At 29.7% G+C, this 23,444-nt stretch overlaps 1 protein-coding gene across 2 annotated transcripts in view; it reads left to right on the top strand.

The window, feature by feature from the left end:
• The first annotated feature begins 532 nt into the window (after window positions 1-532).
• Window positions 533-23,444, top strand: part of LOC126735180 (protein bric-a-brac 1-like) — a 487,514-nt gene continuing 464,602 nt past the window's right edge. For both annotated transcript variants that reach the window (XM_050439130.1, XM_050439131.1), the window contains exon 1: window positions 533-1,599. In XM_050439130.1, coding sequence (XP_050295087.1) covers window positions 778-1,599 — 822 coding nt within the window. In that variant the 5' untranslated portion in view covers window positions 533-777. The remainder of the gene's footprint in view (window positions 1,600-23,444) is intronic.

The following is a 23,444-nucleotide window of genomic DNA, read 5'->3' as shown; positions in this document are numbered from 1 at the left end:
TGGGCAAAAAATTCCCTATTTCAAAAATTGAACTTTTGGCGCCCAACAGCGCGATTCAGGGGCTACTTCAATACCAAAAAAACAAAACGCACGCACGCAGTCGGTATACGCGGACGACGTTTCTTCTCTCAATTTAGACGCGACGCCGTCTCAGCCGCCCGCCCGCCCGCCGTTACCGTCACCCCACGGGCGGCGGCAAGAATCAAGAAATCAAGTGAGAAATCGGCCGTCGCCGCCGTTCCATTGACGACTTAATCCTCTCGCCCCCTCGCTTCTCCTTTCCCCCGTACGACGACGACGACGGTCCAAACCGCCGCCTCACCGTTCATCTCAGGTGCATCATCAACATCAACATCATCATCATAATTAGAGCCGGCCTAGGACGACCACCACGCGGCCTCGTGGGTGGATGGGTGGGGAGGGGGCGGGCCGCCTCCCGTTTGGAAGGGGCAGAGGCGTGCGCCCCGCCTGGCCGCCCCTTTCGGCAACCCGAGACCCGAACGTTTCGTTCAGTCGGGCTCGAGTACGCGTTTAGTAGACGTTACGGCGGCCGTTACGACGCTCTTCGCTCACTCTGTGAAAGCCTAAAATTACGACGAGTTTTTCCATTATCGACACATTTTTAACTCACGTGCTCTCTTTAAGACTGTGTGTTGTTTTTTTGCGAAAGACAAAGTTTGGGTGCACCATGACACCCCAACTAGCATCATCATTATAGACTCGTAAAGTGTGGTGTAGTTTTTTTTTTGGTTTGTTTGAACTTTCCAGGCGAGCAACATGCAGCACGTGACGGGATCTCCGCAGCACTTCTGCTTGCGCTGGAACAACTACCAAACGAACTTGACGAACGTCTTCGACGAACTGTTCCAGAGTCAGTCGTTCGTGGACGTGACCCTGGCGTGCGATGGACAATCGGTTAAGGCCCACAAGATGGTTTTGTCCGCGTGCAGCCCCTACTTCCAGTCGTTGTTCGTCGAAAATCCCTGCCAGCACCCCATAGTTATCCTAAAAGACATTAAATGGCCCGAACTTAAGGCGGCCGTGGAGTTCATGTACAAAGGCGAGATCAACGTATCCCAGGAGCAAATCGGACCGCTACTAAAAGTGGCCGAGACCCTTAAAATCAGAGGATTAGCCGACGTTAACGGGGAACAAGACATAGCAGCCGCCTCCGGTGAGGTGACGGCCAGACCAGCTTCGAAACCTGCCGCACCGCCAACCCCCACGATCACTCCTGAATGGGGTAGAGCGGTAGACTCGAGGAACTCCGAGCAGCCCTCCTCACACCAAATGAACTCGCAGCAAGATTCGGAAGCCCAAAGGGCGGCAAAGAGGCGGCGTAGGTCCGGCGAACGGAGTAACATGAGCAGTCCGGCCGAGAGCGGCAGCACTGAGATCCCAGAACCGCCGCCCTCGGTGGAGATGTCACCTGCACCGCCGGCCACCCCGTTAACCGGCGGCACATCGGTGGAAACGTTGCCGTTACCGTTAAATTTGCAACCGGGACAACCCCAAGTTGGACACGGTCAGCCGTCGGTGAATCCAGACGATATGGAAATCAAGCCTGGTATTGCCGAGATGATTCGTGAGGAGGAAAGGGTAAGTTTCTTTTCTTTTATTTTTCTTTGGGGGCCATCTGTTTTAAAGAGTGAATAGAATCGCGGCAAGAGAGATTATTAAACGAGGAAAATCCACATGTTCCGCACGTGTGCCGAATGTAAATAAAGCAATGGCGCGCGTCGCACTTTTCTGGCGCTTTATTCTCCCGAACGCGTGGTGGATCCCCCCCTGCCCGATGACACACGGGAACGGCCGGTATCATTATTATCATCATCAACATCAGCGCACCGGGGGGAATCTCGATCTTGTTTTGTTTTGTTTTTTGGCGCCCAACGGTGTGATCAGATTTTGTATTTAATAATATATAAATAAAGTTACATTTTAAATGATTATGAGATGGCTATCTTGAATCTCTATGTAATGAATTATAATATAAAAATCGACTAATTGGGGTGAAGTTCATGTAAATGTGCCTAAAATTGTATTTTAAAACAGGCACATTTTTGGCGCCCAACAGTGTGGGAAAAAAAATTGTTAGAGGAAAAAATGAGATGATTTTTTGCATATTTGTCTAAAAACGAGTTTTATGGCGCCCAACGGTATTGTCAGATTTTGTATTCAAAATTTAAATACAGTTACACTTTAAATGATTATGAGAATTTTTTCGAAAGGACTGAATTGATGGTGGAATGCTGTCTTGAATCTCTAAGCAATGAATTATAATATAAAAGTCGACTAATTGGGGTGAATTTCGTGTAAATGTGCCTAAAATTGTTTTTTATAAAAAGCGCATTTTTGGCGCCCAACATTGTACGGAAAAAAAATTGTAGTTTAAATAATAGAAAAAGGAGTGCAGAAAATTCGTAAATAAATACCTACGTAGATCCCTATGTAAATATTTTTTTTTTATAAAGGAGACTTATTTTAATGAGTTTTTTGTATATTTGTCGATAAAGGAGATTTTTGGCGCCCAACAGTGTGAAATGTTTTGTTTATGAAATTTTCAAGTTCTCCCAGAATTTTGTTAGTCAATCTTTTCATTTTTATCAAATATTTGCTAATCCCTTTAAAAACGTAGTATATACGTTTTTTTTCATTCAATTTTCATAGAAACTTTATAATGTGTCTTCAGCCAAATTATGACTATCACAGGGGTTTATTTTTTAATATTTTGCCATTAAAATTACCTACAAACGATTAAAAAACAAACAAATTTAACGCTCAAGGAACATTAAGCATTCACAGTATTTATATGGGTTTTTATAAAAGTATATTAATTGGGGTACATTTTTTTTGTATATTTGTCAATAAAGTGGATTTTTGGCGCCCAACAGTGTGGGATTTTTTTCTCGTGAAAATTGTTTCTTAATTAAAATTTACCAATTTTTCGTGCAAGGGAAATTTTATTTTTTTATTTATTTTTTTAGTTAATTATTTGCTAAATATAAAATATGCCAAAAATTGTAGAAGAGTTATGTGGCGCATTTTTGGCGCCCAACAGTGTGGGAAAAACTTAAGTTTTAATAATATAAAAAGAATTACAGGAAATTCGTTAACAAATACTCATGTAGATCGATCCCTATGCTAATAGTTTTTTTAATAAAAGAGACCTAATTAAAATGATTTCTTGTATATTTGTCGATAAACGAGATTTTTGGCGCCCAACAGTGTGGGATGTTTTGCTCGTGAAACTGCCCTTAATTATAAAATTTTCAAGTTTCTCACAGAATTTTGTTAGTCAATCCTTTTATTTTTATCAAATATTTGCTAGTCCCTTTAAAAACGTAGAATTTACATTTTTTTCATTAAATTTTAATAAAAACTTTATAATGTATCTTTAACCAAATTATGACGTGATTTTTTACAATTTTCCATTAATAGATTCCTGGCCACCCAACAGTCCAATAATTTTGCTATCAGAGGGGTTCATTTTGCCATTAAAATTACCTACAAACGATTAAAGAATAAACAAATTTAACGCTCAAGGAACATTAAGCATTCACAGTATTTATATGGGTTTTTATAAAAGTATATTAATTCTGATACATTTTTGTCAATAAAGTGGATTTTTGGCGCCCAACAATGTGGAACTTTTTTCTCGTGAAAATTGTTTCTTAATTAAGATTTACCAATTTTTTGTCTAAGGGAAATCTTATTGGTCATTTGTTTTTTTTTAGTTAATTATTTGCTAACTATAAAATATGCCAAAAATTGTATTTTAAAACGAGTTATGTGGTGCATTTTTGGCGCCCAACAGTGTGGGAAAAAACTTTAAGTTTAAATAATACAAAATGGAGTGCAGGAAATTCGTTAACAACTACTTATGTAGATCTCTATGCTAATAGTTTTTTTTTTATACAGGAGACTTAATTGAAACGTTTTTTTTTTGTATATTTGTCGATAAAGGAGATTTTTGGCGCCCAACAGTGCTCGTGAAACTGCCTCTTAATTATAAACTTTTTAAATTTCCCACAGAATTTTGTTAGTCAACGCTTCTATTTTTATCAAATATTTGCTAGTCCCTTTAAAAACGTAGAATTTACATTTTTCTTATTAAATTTTAATAAAAACTTTATAATGTATCTTTAACCAAATTATGACTTGATTTTTTACAATTTTCCATTAATAGATTCCTGGCCACCCAACAGTCCAATAATTTTGCTATCAGAGGGGTTCATTTTGCCATTAAAATTACCTACAAACGATTAAAGAACAAACAAATTTAACGCTCAAGGAACTTTAAGCATTCACAGTATTTATATGGGTTTTTATAAAAGTATATTAATTCTGATACATTTTTGTCAATAAAGTGGATTTTTGGCGCCCAACAATGTGGAACTTTTTTCTCGTGAAAATTGTTTCTTAATTAAGATTTACCAATTTTTTGTCTAAGGGAAATCTTATTGGTCATTTGTTTTTTTTTAGTTAATTATTTGCTAACTATAAAATATGCCAAAAATTGTATTTTAAAACGAGTTATGTGGTGCATTTTTGGCGCCCAACAGTGTGGGAAAAAACTTTAAGTTTAAATAATACAAAATGGAGTGCAGGAAATTCGTTAACAACTACTTATGTAGATCTCTATGCTAATAGTTTTTTTTTTATACAGGAGACTTAATTGAAACGTTTTTTTTTTGTATATTTGTCGATAAAGGAGATTTTTGGCGCCCAACAGTGCTCGTGAAACTGCCTCTTAATTATAAACTTTTTAAATTTCCCACAGAATTTTGTTAGTCAACGCTTCTATTTTTATCAAATATTTGCTAGTCCCTTTAAAAACGTAGAATTTACATTTTTCTTATTAAATTTTAATAAAAACTTTATAATGTATCTTTAACCAAATTATGACTTGATTTTTTACAATTTTCCATTAATAGATTCCTGGCCACCCAACAGTCCAATAATTTTGCTATCAGAGGGGTTCATTTTGCCATTAAAATTACCTACAAACGATTAAAGAACAAACAAATTTAACGCTCAAGGAACTTTAAGCATTCACAGTACTAATATGGGTTTTTCTAAAAGTATATTAATTGGGATACATTTTTGTATATTTGTCAATAAAGTGCATTTTTGGCGCCCAACAGTGTGGGAAAAAACTTAAGTTTGAATAATACGAAACGGAGTGCAGGAAATTCGTTAACAAATACTCATGTAGATCCCTATGCTAATAGTTTTTTTTTATACAGGAGACTTAATTGAAACGTTTTTTTTTTGTATATTTGTCGATAAAGGAGATTTTTGGCGCCCAACAGTGCTCGTGAAACTGCCTTTTAATTATAAAATTTTCAAGTTTCTCACAGAATTTTGTTAGTCAACGCTTCTATTTTTATCAAATATTTGCTAGTCCCTTTAAAAACGTAGAATTTACATTTTTTTCATTAAATTTTAATAAAAACTTTATAATGTATCTTCAACCAAATTATGACTTGATTTTTTATAATTTTTCATTAATAGATTTCTGGCCGCCCAGCAGTCCAATATTTTTGCTATCAGAGGGGTTCATTTTGCCATTAAAATTATCTACAAACGATTAAAGAATAAACAAATTTAACGCTCAAGGAACTTTAAGCATTCACAGTACTAATATGGGTTTTTCTAAAAGTATATTAATTGGGATACATTTTTGTATATTTGTCAATAAAGTGGATTTTTGGCGCTCAACAGTGTGGGATTTTTTTCTCGTGAAAATTGTTTCTTAATTAAAATTTACCAATTTTTCGTGCAAGGGAAATTTTATTTTTTATTTATTTTTTTAGTTAATTATTTGCTAAATATAAAATATGCCAAAAATTGTAGAAGAGTTATGTGGCGCAATTTTGGCGCCCAACAGTGTGGGAAAAACTTAAGTTTTAATAATATAAAAAGAATTACAGGAAATTCGTTAACAAGTACTCATGTAGATCGATCCCTATGCTAATAGTTTTTTTAATAAGAGACCTAATTAAAATGATTTCTTGTATATTTGTCGATAAACGAGATTTTTGGCGCCCAACAGTGTGGGATGTTTTGCTCGTGAAACTGCCTCTTAATTATAAAATTTTCAAATTTCTCACAGAATTTTGTTAGTCAATCCTTTTATTTTTATCAAATATTTGCTAGTCCCTTTAAAAACGTAGAATTTACATTTTTTTCATTAAATTTTAATAGAATAGTATCTTCAACCAAATTATGACTTGATTTTTTTAATTTTTCATTAATAGAGTCCTGGCCACCCAACAGTCCAATATTTTTGCTATCAGAGGTGTTCATTTTCTAATATTTTGCCATTAAAATTACCTATAAACGATTGAAAAACAAACAAATTAAACCCTCAAGGAACATTAAGCATTCACAGTATTTATATGGGTTTTTATAAAAGTATATTAATTGGGGTACATTTTTTTTGTATATTTGTCAATAAAGTGGATTTTTGGCGCCCAACAGTGTGGGATTTTTTTCTCGTGAAAATTGTTTCTTAATTAAAATTTACCAATTTTTCGTGCAAGGGAAATTTTATTTTTTTATTTATTTTTTTAGTTAATTATTTGCTAAATATAAAATATGCCAAAAATTGTAGAAGAGTTATGTGGCGCATTTTTGGCGCCCAACAGTGTGGGAAAAACTTAAGTTTTAATAATATAAAAAGAATTACAGGAAATTCGTTAACAAATACTCATGTAGATCGATCCCTATGCTAATAGTTTTTTTAATAAAAGAGACCTAATTAAAATGATTTCTTGTATATTTGTCGATAAACGAGATTTTTGGCGCCCAACAGTGTGGGATGTTTTGCTCGTGAAACTGCCCTTAATTATAAAATTTTCAAGTTTCTCACAGAATTTTGTTAGTCAATCCTTTTATTTTTATCAAATATTTGCTAGTCCCTTTAAAAACGTAGAATTTACATTTTTTTCATTAAATTTTAATAAAAACTTTATAATGTATCTTTAACCAAATTATGACGTGATTTTTTACAATTTTCCATTAATAGATTCCTGGCCACCCAACAGTCCAATAATTTTGCTATCAGAGGGGTTCATTTTGCCATTAAAATTACCTACAAACGATTAAAGAATAAACAAATTTAACGCTCAAGGAACATTAAGCATTCACAGTATTTATATGGGTTTTTATAAAAGTATATTAATTCTGATACATTTTTGTCAATAAAGTGGATTTTTGGCGCCCAACAATGTGGAACTTTTTTCTCGTGAAAATTGTTTCTTAATTAAGATTTACCAATTTTTTGTCTAAGGGAAATCTTATTGGTCATTTGTTTTTTTTTAGTTAATTATTTGCTAACTATAAAATATGCCAAAAATTGTATTTTAAAACGAGTTATGTGGTGCATTTTTGGCGCCCAACAGTGTGGGAAAAAACTTTAAGTTTAAATAATACAAAATGGAGTGCAGGAAATTCGTTAACAACTACTTATGTAGATCTCTATGCTAATAGTTTTTTTTTTATACAGGAGACTTAATTGAAACGTTTTTTTTTTGTATATTTGTCGATAAAGGAGATTTTTGGCGCCCAACAGTGCTCGTGAAACTGCCTCTTAATTATAAACTTTTTAAATTTCCCACAGAATTTTGTTAGTCAACGCTTCTATTTTTATCAAATATTTGCTAGTCCCTTTAAAAACGTAGAATTTACATTTTTCTTATTAAATTTTAATAAAAACTTTATAATGTATCTTTAACCAAATTATGACTTGATTTTTTACAATTTTCCATTAATAGATTCCTGGCCACCCAACAGTCCAATAATTTTGCTATCAGAGGGGTTCATTTTGCCATTAAAATTACCTACAAACGATTAAAGAACAAACAAATTTAACGCTCAAGGAACTTTAAGCATTCACAGTACTAATATGGGTTTTTCTAAAAGTATATTAATTCTGATACATTTTTGTCAATAAAGTGGATTTTTGGCGCCCAACAATGTGGAACTTTTTTCTCGTGAAAATTGTTTCTTAATTAAGATTTACCAATTTTTTGTCTAAGGGAAATCTTATTGGTCATTTGTTTTTTTTTAGTTAATTATTTGCTAACTATAAAATATGCCAAAAATTGTATTTTAAAACGAGTTATGTGGTGCATTTTTGGCGCCCAACAGTGTGGGAAAAAACTTTAAGTTTAAATAATACAAAATGGAGTGCAGGAAATTCGTTAACAACTACTTATGTAGATCTCTATGCTAATAGTTTTTTTTATACAGGAGACTTAATTGAAACGTTTTTTTTTTGTATATTTGTCGATAAAGGAGATTTTTGGCGCCCAACAGTGCTCGTGAAACTGCCTCTTAATTATAAAATTTTCAAGTTTCTCACAGAATTTTGTTAGTCAATCCTTTTATTTTTATCAAATATTTGCTAGTCCCTTTAAAAACGTAGAATTTACATTTTTTTCATTAAATTTTAATAAAAACTTTATAATGTATCTTCAACCAAATTATGATTTGATTTTTTATAATTTTTCATTAATAGATTTCTGGCCACCCAGCAGTACAATATTTTTGCTATCAGAGGGGTTCATTTTTGAATATTTTGCCATTAAAATTACCCACAAACGATTAAAAAACAAACAAATTTAACGCTCAAGGAACATTAAGCATTCACAGTACTTATATGGGTTTTTATAAAAGTATAATAATTACGATACATTTTTGTATACATATTTGTCAATAAAATGGATTTTTGGCGCCCAACAGTGTGGGAAAATATTTAAGTTTAAATAATACAAAAAGGAATGAAGGAAATTCGTTAACAAATACTCATGTAAATCGATCCCTATCCCTATGCTAATAGTTTTTTTAATAAAAGAGACTTAATTAAAATGATTTTTTATATATTTAACGATAGTGGGTTTTTGGCGCCCAACAGTTTGGAATTTTGTTTTCTCGTAAAATTGTTTCTTAATGAAAAATTTACCAATTTTTTTGTGTAAAGGAAATTTTATTAGTCATTTATGATTTTTTTAGTTAATTATTTGCAAAATCCTTTAAAAATAAAGAAGTGTACAAAAAAATCATTTAAGATTCAATCAGCTTATGCAGAGACTCACAGCAAACACATTAAACCAAAAATATTAATTATTTAAAAAAAATGTACATTTATTCATTAAATTTTAATAAAAACTTTACAATTTAATTTCAACACAAAATAAACAAACGCAAAACACAATCTCTAATAGTAAAAACAGATAACACAAAAACATATATAACTAAAACTGTATGAATAGAACTTATAATGCTTATGAACTTATACTATACCCCATTTAAAATGAATTTTCTCTAAAGTCTATTAAATCAGATTAAATAAATTATCACACGTTTTAATAATTACAAATAATTTATTGAACCGAACTAAATCTTTATATCAGACTGTGTTAAGCATTTGACTAGTGTTGCATCTATTTACTAGTATGAAGTCGTAATTATGAATATCTCCAAATACTCTCCATTCATCCCAAATATAGTTAGGTAACAAATAGCGATTTATTTTAAATATAAACAACTAAATATTAAACATTATACGTTAACATAGAATTGACAGGTGCATAACGATTACATTTTAATTATGTCTATATTGACTATACTAATGAGGGATAAATTATATATAATAATGTGTAGATATTTTTTTGAAAATTATTTTGAGCCATTTTGACTTGAAAAAATTGATCGAGGGACACCTAAAAACTGTTTCGAAAACTCTTTTTTTAATTTAAAGTTTCTTACTGGCAATTAAATCTCTTCATTAGTTCTTTCTGGGTTTCCGAGACTTTCTTTTGGGTTCTTGAACCATTTATTTACATATTCCAGGCTTTTGAAATAATTTTTGTAATATTCCAGGACCAGCACGGTAAATTTAGCACTATGTGGAACTTTGAAAGACTGTGAAAGTTAACAGAATCCAAAAATTTACCTAATTTCTTTGGTTATTATTTAATTTTGAAAAAAATGCCCAATATACGTGTTTCATAAACTTAATTTAATTTTCACCTAAAATCTCAACGAAACACCCCGTATTTCAAACATAATCTCTAAATTAAATTTAAACCCGTTTCGAACGAATTCACTGTATCTATGCAATTTCAAAATATTATTAATTATCGATTTATTAATTAAATAAGGGGGAATTCAATATTATAACTGCGTAATTTATATATAATAAATTTAGTCGATATAATTAAAACAATTAAATATTTATGAGTACAATTACGTTTCTTTTTTAGGAACAAAATTGGAATATTGATTTAGAGACTTTCAAGTCCTTAGGCCCTTGGACTATTAATAACTATAACCCATAAATTTTCCGTAATATTTAAAGCGATATTTGACCTTTGATTTATGTAATTTTTTTTTTTAAAGTCCCAATTCAAAAAAAAAAGCAACAAAACTATGTAATTTTGTTATTAAACTAATTAATTTAACAGTTTTTCTGGGAAAATTAGCGGGGTTTAATGTTTTAGCTAAAATAATAATGTAATAATAGTCGCCCGTACAGCAGGTAAAACATTAAAAAAAAACTAATTAATAATTAATTATCCGATTACGTTAGATGAGTGACTTGACGAGGTTTTTGTTTTTTGGTGAATATATTTGAGTCCTTAAAATGCCCGGAAAAAAATCGTTTTGGAATAGACCCAGTGTTGGGCGCCAAAAATGCGCGTTTTTTAGTGGGAGGAAGAAATTTAGAGAAAAAAAACCTTCCCACAGTTGGGCGCCAACTATATATCCTGATGAATTTAAAAATTTTGTTATATCAAAATATCAGAGAACTTTGTATTAAGAAAAATCTGAAATCAAATAAAGTCTAAATATAAAATCTCTAAAAATGTACTAAAAGTGTACTGAAATTGCTCTAAAAAGTCTGGAATAAAATGAAAAGTGCAACGAAATACCTGGAATAAAATAAAATATGTTTTCATAGGCCTGGCATTAAAATAAATTGGAAAACATAAACGATTACTTTAAAATGGCCAGAAAATGCTCCGAATCCCACGAATAAGCTTAAAATGGCCTTGGAAGCCTGGAATAAGTTAAAAACTACTCCAAAAGCCTAGATCTTATAAGAAATTAGTTTGAATTTAATACCCTTACTTTCCAAGAATCTGGAAAAAAATATAAAATTAATTGAAACTCACAGTACTGGCCCTGGAATATAATAAAGTGCTTTAATTTGACTTGAAATGCCTGGAAAACGTTAACGACAAATGACTGGACTAGAAGTATAGGAGAATTTAGAGACCCGAAAATTAGGTATTTTTTTTTAGAGTTAAATAAAGAATGGAAAAAATCAGGTTTTAAGGTTATGAACTAAAAATTTAATTTTTGGTCAGAAAATGTTCATATCTCTTAAGAAAATTACGTTAGAGATTTGAAAGTTGGAACATAGGTTCTTCTAATGAATTCATTAGACGCGTGTTTTAGAATATTTTTTCCATTCTTGAATAAATACTCAAAAAATGAAAATTGGAACACAAGTGTACTATTAAATTCATTGGATATCTATTTTAGAGTCAAGACCCAAGACTAAAAATCCAAGAATACTTAACCTTGTCTTATAGTACAATAGTTTAAAGATTCAAAAGCGGAGACTAAAAAATCCAAGGATCCAAGAACCAATACTGAAAATCAATAAAAAAATGCTTGAGATATTATACTCCAAAAGAGATGAATGAAGTAATCCTAACTTGCTATAATCGAAAGACTTACGTAGTAAGAAAGAAATAGACTGCGCGAAATTATTAGTGATTTTAATTTTTTTTTAAATTCTATATAATTAAAGAAATTAGCATTGGAAGTTGAAAAGCTAAAAATATATCAAAAATTGTTAAAGACAAAATGCTCGTATCTCTCAAATTTATTAAGTTAGAGATATGAAAATTGGAACACAGATTCTCCTAATAAATTCATTAGGTACGTGTTTAAGCATATTTTTGAGAATTAAATGGAAATTGAGAAAATCAGGCTTTAAAGTTGAAAAATTAATTTTAAAAAAAATGCAATTTTTGGTGAGAAAATGTTCATATCGCTGAAACAAATTAAGCTAAAAATTTGAAAATTTAAACACAAGTTCTTCTAATAAATTCATTAGACACGTATTTAAGCATATTTTTCAGAATTAAATGCAAATTGAGGAAATTAGGCTTTAAAGTTGAAAAATTAATTTTTAAGAAAATGCAATTTTTGGGTGAGGAAATGTTTATATCTCTGAAACAAATTCAGTTAGAGATTTGAAAATTTGAACACAAGTTCTCCTAATAAATTCATTAAACACGTATTTAAGCATATTTTTTAGAATTAAATAGAAACTGAGAAAATCAGGCTTTAAAGTTGAAAAATTCTTAAAAAAAAATGCAATTTTTGGTGAGAAAATGTTCATATCTCTGAAACAAATTAAGATAGAGATATGAAAATTGAAACACAAGTTCTCCTAATAAATTCATTGGACACGTATTTAAGCATATTTTTCAGAATTAGAGAGAAACTGAGAAAATCAGGCTTTAAAGTTGAAAATAATTTTTTTTTAAATTTAATTTTTGGGTGAGAAAATGTTTATATCTCTGAAACAAATTAAGTTAAAAGTTTGAAAATTGAAACATAGATTTTTCTAATAAATTGATTAGGTACGTGTTTTAGCATTTTTTTCAAAACTAAATAAAAACTCAAAAAATCAGAATTTAAAGTTCAAAAATTAAAAAAAAATAATAAATTTTGGTGAAAATGTAATTGAGTTAGAGATTTAAAAATGGTAACACAAGTTCTCCTAATAAATTCATTAGACACGTATTTAAACATATTTTTCAGAATTAAATAAAAACTGAAAAAATCAGGTTATAAGATGAAAAATTATTTAAAAAAAAAATGCAATTTCTGCTGAGAAAATGTTCATATCTCTAAAACAAATTAAGTTAGAGATTTGAAAATTGGAATACAAGTTCTCCTAATAAATTCATTAGACATGTGTTTAAGCATTTTGTTCTACATAAAATAAAAACTCAAAAAATCAGGTTTTAAAGTTGAAAAATTCCTTTAAAAAAAAATGCAATTTTTGGTAAGAAAATGTTCGTATCTTTGAAGGATATAAAGCTAGAGATTTCAAAATTGAAACACAAGTTCTTCTAATTAATTCATTAGACACGTATTTAAGCATATTTTTCAGAGTTAAAGAGAAACTGAGAAAATTAGGTTATAAGTTAAAAAATTTATTTTTAAGAAAATGCAATTTTTGGTGAGAAATTGTTCATATCTCTGAAACAAATTAAGTTAGAGATTTGAAAATTGGAATACAAGTTCTCCTAATAAATTCATTAGACACGTATTTAAGCATATTTTTCAGAATTAAATGCAAATTGAGGAAATTAGGCTTTAAAGTTGAAAAGTAATTTTTTTAAAAAAGTGCAATTTTTGAGAAGAAACTATTTATATCTCTAAAACAAATTAAGTTAGAGATTAGAAAATTTGAACACAAGTTCTTCCAATAAATTCATTAGACACGTGTTTAAGCATTTTTTATCAACATAAGGTAAAAACTCGAAAAACCAGGTTTTAGAGTTGAAAAATTAAAGAAAAAAATGCAATTTTTGGTGAGAAAATGTTCGTATCTTTGAAGGATATTAAGTTACACATCTCAAAATTGAAACACAAGTTTTTCTAATAAATTGATTAAATACGTATTTAAGCATATTTTTCAGAATTAAAGAAAAACTATGAAAATCAGGCTTTAAAGTTGAAAAATTAGTTTTTAAGAAAATGCAATTTTTGGTGAGAAAATGTTCAAATCTCTGAAACAAATTAAGTTAGAGATTTGAAAATTTAAACACAAATTCTTCTAATAAATTCATTGGACACGTATTTAAGCATATTTTTTAGAATTAAATAGAAACCGAAAAAATCAGACTTTAATGTTGAAAAATTATTTTTAAAAAAATGCAATTTTTGATGAGAAAATGTTCATATCTCTGAAACAAATTAAGTTAGAGATTTGAAAATTGAAACGCAGAATCTTCTAATAAATTGATTTGGTACGTGTTTTAGCATTTTTTTCAGAACTAAATAAAAACTCAAAAAAATCAAGATTTAGATTTCAAAAATTAAACAAAAAAAATTTTTTTTGGTGAAAATGCAATTGAGTTAGAGATTTGAAAATAGTAACACAAGTTCTCCTAATAAATTTGTTAGACACCTATTTAAGCATATTTTTCAGAATTAAATGGAAATTTAGAAAATCAGGATTTAAGGTTCAAAAATTAATTTTTAAGAAAATGCAATTTTTGGTGAGAAAATGCTCATATCTCTGAAAGAAATTAAGGTAGAGATATGAAAATTGCAACAAAAGTTCTCCTAATAAATTCATTAAACACGTATTTTAGCATATTTTTTAGAATTCTATAGAAACTGAGAAAATCAGGTTTTAAGGTTGAAAAATTAATTTTTAAGAAAATGCAATTTTTGTTGAGAAAATGTTCATATCTCTGAAAAAAATTGAGTTAGAGATTTGAAAGTTGAAACACAGAATCTTCTAATAAATTGATTAGGTACGTGTTTTAGCATTTTTTTCAGAATTAAAGAGAAACTGAGAAAATTAGGTTATAAGATGAAAAATTATTTAAAAAAAAATGCAATTTCTGCTGAGAAAATATTCATATCTCTGAAACAAATTAAGTTAGAGATTTGAAAATTAAAAAACGAGTTCTACTAATAAATTCATTAGACACGTATTTGAGCATATTTTTCAGAATTAAATGGAAACTGTGAAAATCAGGCTTTAATGTTGAAAAATGAATTTTTAAGAAAATGCAATTTTTGGTGAGAAAATGTTCATATCTCTGAAACAAATTAAGTTAGAGATTTGAAAATTTAAACACAAGTTCTTCTAATAAATTCATTAGACACGTGTTTAAGCATATCTTTCAGAATGAAATAGAAATTGAGAAAATCAGGCTTTGGAGTTGAAAAATTGATTTTTAAGAAAATGCACTTTTTTGTGAGAAAATGTTCATATCTCTGAAACAAATTCAGTTAGAGATTTAAAAATTGAAACACAAGTTTTTCTAATAAATTTATTAGACGCGTACTTAAGCATTTTTTTCAGCATTAAATAGATACTGAAAAAACAGGCTTTTAAGTTAAAAAATTAAAAAAAAATATTTTTTATGTGAGAAATCTCTAAAAAAAATTGAGTTATATATTTGAAAATTAAAACTTAAGCTCTTCTAATAAATTCATTAGACACCTTTTTCAGCATTTTCCCCAAAACTTTATATAACTGAAGAAATCAGCCTTAGAAGTTGAAAAATAAAAAAAAAATATTTTTAAGAAGAAAACGCCCTTAGATCATAAACCAAAAGAGCTAGAGACCTGACACCTTTAACACAACTTTTTCTAATAAAATCATTTGACCACTTAAAAAACACTTAAAAAGTAAATACTTCATCCTTGAAAGTCGAAAAAGTCGCATACACCCCGTATTCACGTAAGTAAAATACACCTAAAACACAACCAGAGAGACATGCGAAAAAAATTACATACAATTAAAACTATTACATATTTGTTTTGTTTAAATAATTATACTATTTTTATTTTATTATAAGTTGTAATCAGTTCCCGTAGCTAATTGCATACTTTCGATAAAAACCCCACTATACTTAAATTTTTTTTTTTATTAAATTACGGTTCTGCCGCACTATGTTTATAATATGTCAGTATGTGGTATTGCGAAAAGGTGATATTTCGCTTTGTCAAATGCGGTTAAACAGTTCATTTATATATTTTTGATAAATTATTTTTTACGTAGGGAATTTTGGCGCCCAACATGTGGGTTTTTTTTCCAAAGGAGCATATTTCGCGAATATACAGTATGAGAAAAAAAATATTCAATTCAAGGAGAGAAATAATGACACTCTCTGCTCTAGTTGACTTATGATGGACATTAACCTAAATACCATTTTACTTGCAATTCATATTGTTTAATAGCGGATTATATAAATAGAGTGTTCGTTACAGAAATTGTGAACAAAGTCGAAAGTCCGTGTGAAATCCAAGAAGACGCTAACGAACAAAGCAAACCCACTGACGACACGAAAGACAAAATAAAATACGAAATATGATGTCACATATTAATAGAGTCAATTTACCGGTGCGTTGACAAATATATTAAAACAAATTGAGTTTTTAGCGCTCGTCGCTTTTCTCGGAATTCTTCTTCGGATTTTTATTTATTAAAACATGCGTTCAAATAAACTCGCCTCGATGTGTGGGCCCACAAGACAAACGACTAATGTCAACACCCGTACATAAATATAATAAAAAGTTTTTTTTTTTTTTTGGGGGGTCTTTATCCTTTTCTAACTTATTATATTTATGTTGTATCGCTTGTGCACACAACATACACTAGAAAGGTTCGAGGGTTGGGTGCGGTCAATATAATAAAAGGGTACCACTATATGGGTAAACACCCTTAGCATTCTTCTCACAGTTTAGACAGAAATTTCACAGTTAGGAATATTTTCTGTAATTGTTGTCAGTACAGGCAAGAATTTGGGAAAAACCTAACCCAACTCTAACACGAACCATGTATTAAAGACGTCTGTCCTAGATTGAATGCATTTTCCTGGTTAGCGGTTGCCAGACTTATGAAGCAATGTCGGGACATGAACTTATCCCAGACACACGTCTTAGTACTAGGACAAAATAATTTTTACTTTGTTAGTTCAGTTCTTTCTCATTCGGTCACTTTTCCACATTGCCGTATTCTATATAAAACGACAAACTTGTTGATAAACGATCTTATCATGGACATACGTTTAGAAGAGTCTAGGCAGGTGATATTCGGAAGAATATTCTCTAAAAATTTTGTCATGGGTTTAAATCAGTTGAAGCAAGAATTTTGGAGATATAGAGTTTTAATTCCAGGTGAAAGTTTGACCTTAAGGTGGCCACTCACTTTGGAGTCCAATATCTAGAAGACTAATGGAAATATTCTTATAAAACCAAAAGCATAGTATTCAGAAAAGTGTTTTGTACAAATATGCCTTAATGTTTTAATCAGTCCAAACAAAGATTTTTGAACTATTGGCCTTTTTTTGATAGTGGTGTATAAGTGTATGTGAACTTTAGGGTGACCATTAAAGGAACTTCCAAATTTTTGAAAAAAACGCTGCAATAAGTGTCTAATGGTTTTTTTGAGAAGAAGATATGTTCCAATTTTCATAGCTCTATCTTTCGTGGTTTTTGAGTTATGAGCATTTTGCCTTAGAAATTTAATTTTTTTTTAAAAGGAAGTTCCAAGGCTGATTTCTTGAATTTTAAAAATGTCTGAAAAGAACGCTAAGACACGTATGTGATGTTTTTATGTAAAGAAGTTGTGTTCCAAAATTCATATCTGTAACTTTCGTAGTTTTTGAGTTATGACCATTTTGTCCTAGAAATTTAATTTACCACCAATTATTTAAAAAAAAATTACTTTAAAGTCCAATATCTAGAAAACTAATAGGAATATTATGAAATTAAAAGCGTTATATTCAAAAAAGTATTCAGTATAAATGTTTTTTATGGTCCAAACACGTCCAAGTGAAACTTTTTGAACCATTAGTCTTTTTTAGCAATAATGTCCGATAAGTCTATTTAAGGTGACCACTTACTTTAGAGTTTAATATCTAGAAAACTAATGGAAATATTCTCCTAAAATCAAAAGCGTCATATTAAAAAAAGTGTTTTGTATAAATATTCCTTAAGGTTTTAATCAGTCCAAGCAACGATTTTTGAACTATTGGCCTTTTTTTGATAGTGGTGTCCGTATAAGCGTATGTGAACTTCAGGATGACCGTTAAAGGAACTTCCAAGGCCGATTTCTGGAGTTTGAAACATTTTTGAAAAAAATGCTGTAATACGTGTCGAATGGTTTTTTGCAAAGAAGGTGTGTTCCAATTTTCATGGCTCTATCTTTCGTGGTTTTTGAGTTATGAGGATTTTGCCCTAGAAATTTAACTTTTTTTTAAAAGAAAGTTCCAAGGCGGAATTCTTGAATTTTAAAAATTTTGGAATAAAATGTTAAGACATGTGTCTAATGGTTTTATTAGAAGAAGCTGTGTTCCAAAATTCATATCTGTAACTTTCGTAGTTTTTAAGTTATGAGCATTTTATATACCATGCATATTTTTTTATTTTCCATGGGAATTTTTCAACTTGCATAAAATTTGAGGTAACTCGTAATTTTATTCCAGGTTTTCGATTTTTTCTTAAATTTTTCACAAACTTTTAATATATCTCCGTAACATAGGTATAAAACCTCATTTTTAGATGTTCACTTTCTTTGATATTATTCCGGGCATTTTGAATAAGTTTTCTTGTCTTGCAGGCATTTCAAATACATTTTAATATTATTTATACTTCAAGGTGACCACTCCCTTTAAAATCTATTATCTAGAAAACTAATAGAAGTACTCCCATGAAACCAAAAGCAAAATATTCAGAAAAGTATCCTGTACAAATGTTGTCTATGATTTAACTCTGGTTTTTTTTAAATATTGGCTTTTTTTGTCAGTGATCTCCGATAAGCCTATTTGAACTTCAAGGTGACCACTCATATGGGAATATTCTTATGAAAAAAATATTTGGAAAAAACAATTCCATAAAATATAACTTAAAAAACCAAACCAAATACAAATTTGAAAATTTTTATACATATTCTCTGAAAAATTTGATTAGGCACCTATTTCAGCGTTTTGAATTTTTTTTTTAAAGAAATTTTACCAAATGCCCATGACCTACTATTTTAGCAATTACAGGATATGAACAAAAAAGTGGATTTTTGAAAAGACAATTCCGCAAAATGCCCATAAATCGAAAAAAAAACTATCTACAATTTTAAAAAGTTGTATAATAAAAATTCCTTGACTACTAATTTAATTAAACAACTACTTCAGCGTTTACTGGAAAAAATACAGAGTATTGACAAACAATTTTTCGTATTTTTTTTCCCAAAAAGTGCCACAACATACCCATAAGTCAAAAGTCAAAGGTTGAATACAATTTTGAAAACTCACATACACATTTCTTGATTAATTTACGTGTGATAATTTGAGTGTTGAGAAAAAACGTTATTTTTGTGAAAAGTAATGCTCATAAATCCGGTTTTTTGACCAAATACACTTTTGAAATTATGTATACAAATTCCTTGAATAATTTGATTAAACATCTGTTTCAGCGTTTTGTCAAAAATATATAGCAAGTTGAGAGAAATATTATTTTTGAGAAAATTAATTTTTTTCTAAAAAATATCACAAAACCTCCATAGCTCAAACTTAAAGTGAAATAAAATTTTGTGTACATATTTCATGAATAATTCCATTAGACACCTATTTTAGCATTTTTTAAAAACGTATAAGATGTTGAGAAAAAAACAAATGTTTGAAAAAAAATTCAACAAAATGCCCGTAACTCAAAAAGGGGACTAAATACCACTTTGAAACTTTGTACACATATTCTTTGAATAATTTAATTAGAAACCCATTTCAGCGTTTTCTAAAATACATACTTAAAAAAAAAATAAAAAAAAATCCACAAAATATACATAACTCAAAAAGCAGGCAAAATATAACTTGGAAATTTTGTATACATATTTCTTGAATAATTTCACTAGACACTTATTTTAGCTTTTTTTTTAAATACAGGATGTTAAGAAAAAAAAACAATTTTTTAGGAAATTCAAAAAATTTCACAAAATACCCATAAGTCTGGTTTTTGACCAAATTTTTAAATCCACTTTTGAAATTTTATTTACATGTTCCTTGAACAATTTGATTAGAGACCTATTAGAGAAAATTATTTTTTTTTCCCAAAAAATTCCACAAAATGCTTATAACTCAAAAAGCAGAACATTTAGGAAAGAGTTTAGACTCTAAACGAATTATAACAACATTTTTAGAAACATTGGACTTTTTTGGCAGTGGTCTCCAATGATGACCCTCTAATATTTCTTTTTTCTTATTAGAAAAGTGTTTTTAACCCTCTGTATATTTTTTTCTTAAAACGATGACACATTGAACAATTTATATGCAAATTGTTTTTTTTTGGAAAAATCACTTTTTCCTTGACAGGAAAAAAAATTATGACCCTTTTTATGTTCACTCAGAAAACAGAACTAAATTACTTAAATAAAACTTTGCTCTGCAAGGAAAAAAATGAGCAGGAAGGGAGGGTGGAAAGTCAGAGAAAAATTCTATAGTTCTCGCAATATAGAGCTTCTCCTAAATAATTAATGGGGGGCGAATGTCGAATTTTAAGAAAAAGGCGAGAACCCCGATTGTTTCGTTAATAATGTAACACTTAATAAGGTGCGATTTTTCAATTATTTAAATAGGGATTTGCTATTAAAAAAATAATTATAATTTTAACATAACAGTCTTTATTAGGCTTAATTCACAATATAAATCTCACTTAAATCAGATATTTTCTTACAGTTGCCGTAAAGGCTCGGCAATATATTTAAAGGAAAATATATAACAAAACCCCCTGGACATTTTTAAACGTCGTCATCTCCCGAGATATAAAAATATATTTTTGTCTGTCGCTTGTATAAATAATAATAAAAAAAAAAACAAAAAAAATTAAAAACGAAAAGATTTTTTCAAGGAACCGACGACATCGTCCGTTTATTCGGCAGTTAAAATCTTCGCGCTCGCTCGTATTTCATTTTTTAACGATTCTTTGTTCGTTTATATACACCCGAGCACCTATAAATAACTGATAAAAATAAATAATAATTAATACTGCTGAAGGTCGTGAAATGTAATGAAGAAAAAGGTGTTTAAATTTTTTTCCATATTTCCACCTTAATTCCAAGACTAATCCAGACAATTCATAGCTATCAAATTTTACTCTCTGTTCCTCGTTTGTATATATGCAAAAATTTTTTATGAATTAACATTTTGGTCCCAGTTGAAGACGCATTGAATAACGGTTAAATTTATACATAATGAAAATAAGCATCTAAAGTATGTATGCTGTCAGGTATCGTTTAAATGACCATTTAAAGATGTAATAAGTGGGAACCTCGTTATAATAATTAGCCTCTCGGTCGCACCATGTATAAATATAAAATTCTTATAGCTATATTAGATGGTTTCCTTACGCCAGTAGTAGCAGGTTAATTTATCGGTTTTTAATAAATTGGTTTTTTTGGGTCTTATTTTGCTCCTGTTCGTAATCTATTTATTTTTTTCCTTGGAGTTCTTTTTGAAGAATTCAAGGTAAGAAGGTAATGAAAAAACAACGGAATTTCATAAACATATTTTTTCTGACATTATTTGAATACAAATATCGATATAATGACCAGATTTGGGATACCACCAGGTCGCACCAGTGCAGGCAAAGTTTAATATTTAACAACTATTTGGTAAAGTTTTTTTTTAAGAAAGCACCACTTAAAATGGTGAATAATTTTGAAAGTATCGGTTGGGTCGCCTTGAATCCTGAATACTATTCATAGGACATATACTTGATGATTATTATGCTTTTTGTTTTAAGAAAATCCTTGCAGTAGTTTTTTAAATTTTGAACTTTGAAGTGGGTAGATCAAACGTCCTCCTCAGATACTACTACCTAAAATGAAGGCTAAATCTGAAAAGATTAATTGTATTTTAAACAGTAATTAGGAAGAATATACTTCTGAATATGATGGTTTTTGTTTCATAAGAATATTCCCATTAGTTTACTAGATATTGGATTTTAAAGCGAGTGGTAACCTTGAAGTTCAAATAAGCTTATCGGACACCGCTATCAAAAAAGGCCAATAGTTCAAAAACTCTTGCTTGCACTGGTTTAAACCTCAAGGAATATTTGTATAAAACACTTTTCTAAATAGTATGCTTTTAATTTCATGAGAATATTCTCATTAGTTTTTTAGATATTGGAGTTGAGAATGAGTGGTTATCTTAAAAATTAAATATCGTCATCGAGTATCACTGTGAAAAAGCGCCGATATTAATAAAAAATTGCCTAGACTGGTTTGAACCATAAGTAACATTTGTACAGAATATTTTCCTGAGTATCCTGCTTTCAGTTTCATGAGAATATTCGCATTAATGTTCTAGATATTAAACCTTAAAGTGAGTGTTCACCTTGAAGTTCAAATAGTCTTATCGGACAATCACTATCAAAAAAAGCCAACAGGTCAAAAATTCTTACCTGTACTAGTTTAAACCATAAGTAACATTCGTACAGAAACTTTTGAATATTATGCTTTTTGATTTCATAAGAATATTCCGCTTAGTTTTCTAGATATTGGACTTTGAAGTAGGTGGTTAGCTGGAAGATCAAATATTGTATAGAAAACATCAGTACCTAATTAATTCGGACCCTCAACAGCATTTATTAAGAATATTCTTCTGAATATCAGGCTTTTTGTTTCATAAGAATATTGTCTTTAATTTTTAATATATCGAACTTTAAAGTGAGTGGATATCTCAAAGTGATGTCCTTAGTCATTACCACATAAAATAACGAATATTTCTGAAAATATTGCTTAGTCTAATTTGGATCTTTCACGGCATTTGTCAAGAATATTTTTCTGAATATTCTGGTTTTTATTTCATCAAAATATTCCCATTAGTTTTTAATATATCGAACTTTGAATTGAGTGGCCACCTTAAAGTGATGTTAGTCATCACTACATAAAATATGGATATTTCTGGAAATATTGCTTGGACCAATTGGGACCCTTAAAAGTATTTTTCAAGAATAGTTTTCTGAATATCATGCTTTTTGTTTCATAAGAATATTCTCAATAATTTTTAATATATCCAACTTTGAAGTGAGTAAGCCACCCTGAAGATCACTCATTCTCCTTCGTCATTACTATATAAAACATCGAATATTTCTAAAAATATTGCTTAGTCTAATTTGGATCTTTGACGGCATTTGTCAAGAATATTCTTCTAAATATCCCGCTTTTTATTTCATAAGAATATTTCCATTAGTTTTTAATATATCGAACTTTGAAGTAAGTGACCACCTTAAAGTGATGTCCTCAGTCATCACTACATAAAATGGCAAATATTTCTGGAAATATTGCTTGGACCAATTTGGACCTTTCAAAGAATTTTTCAAGAATAGTTTTCTGAATATCATGCTTTTTGTTTCATAAGAATATTCTCAATTATTTTTAATATATCGAACTTTGAAGTGAGTAGCCACCCTGAAGATCACTCATTATCGTTAGTAATTACTATATAAAACATCGAATATTTCTAAAAATATTGCTTAGTCTAATTTGGATCTTTGATGGCATTTGTCAAGAATATTCTTCTAAATATCTCGCTTTTTATTCCATAAGAATATTCCCATTAGTTTTTAATATATCGAACTTTGAAGTAACTGACCATCTTAAAGTGATGTCC

Source organism: Anthonomus grandis, chromosome 4 (genome assembly GCF_022605725.1).
Source record: "Anthonomus grandis grandis chromosome 4, icAntGran1.3, whole genome shotgun sequence".
In the NCBI taxonomy this organism is placed as follows: domain Eukaryota; kingdom Metazoa; phylum Arthropoda; class Insecta; order Coleoptera; family Curculionidae; genus Anthonomus; species Anthonomus grandis.
The sequence above is the reverse complement of the archived record's forward strand: the minus strand, read 5'-3'. Positions and strand labels throughout refer to the sequence as shown.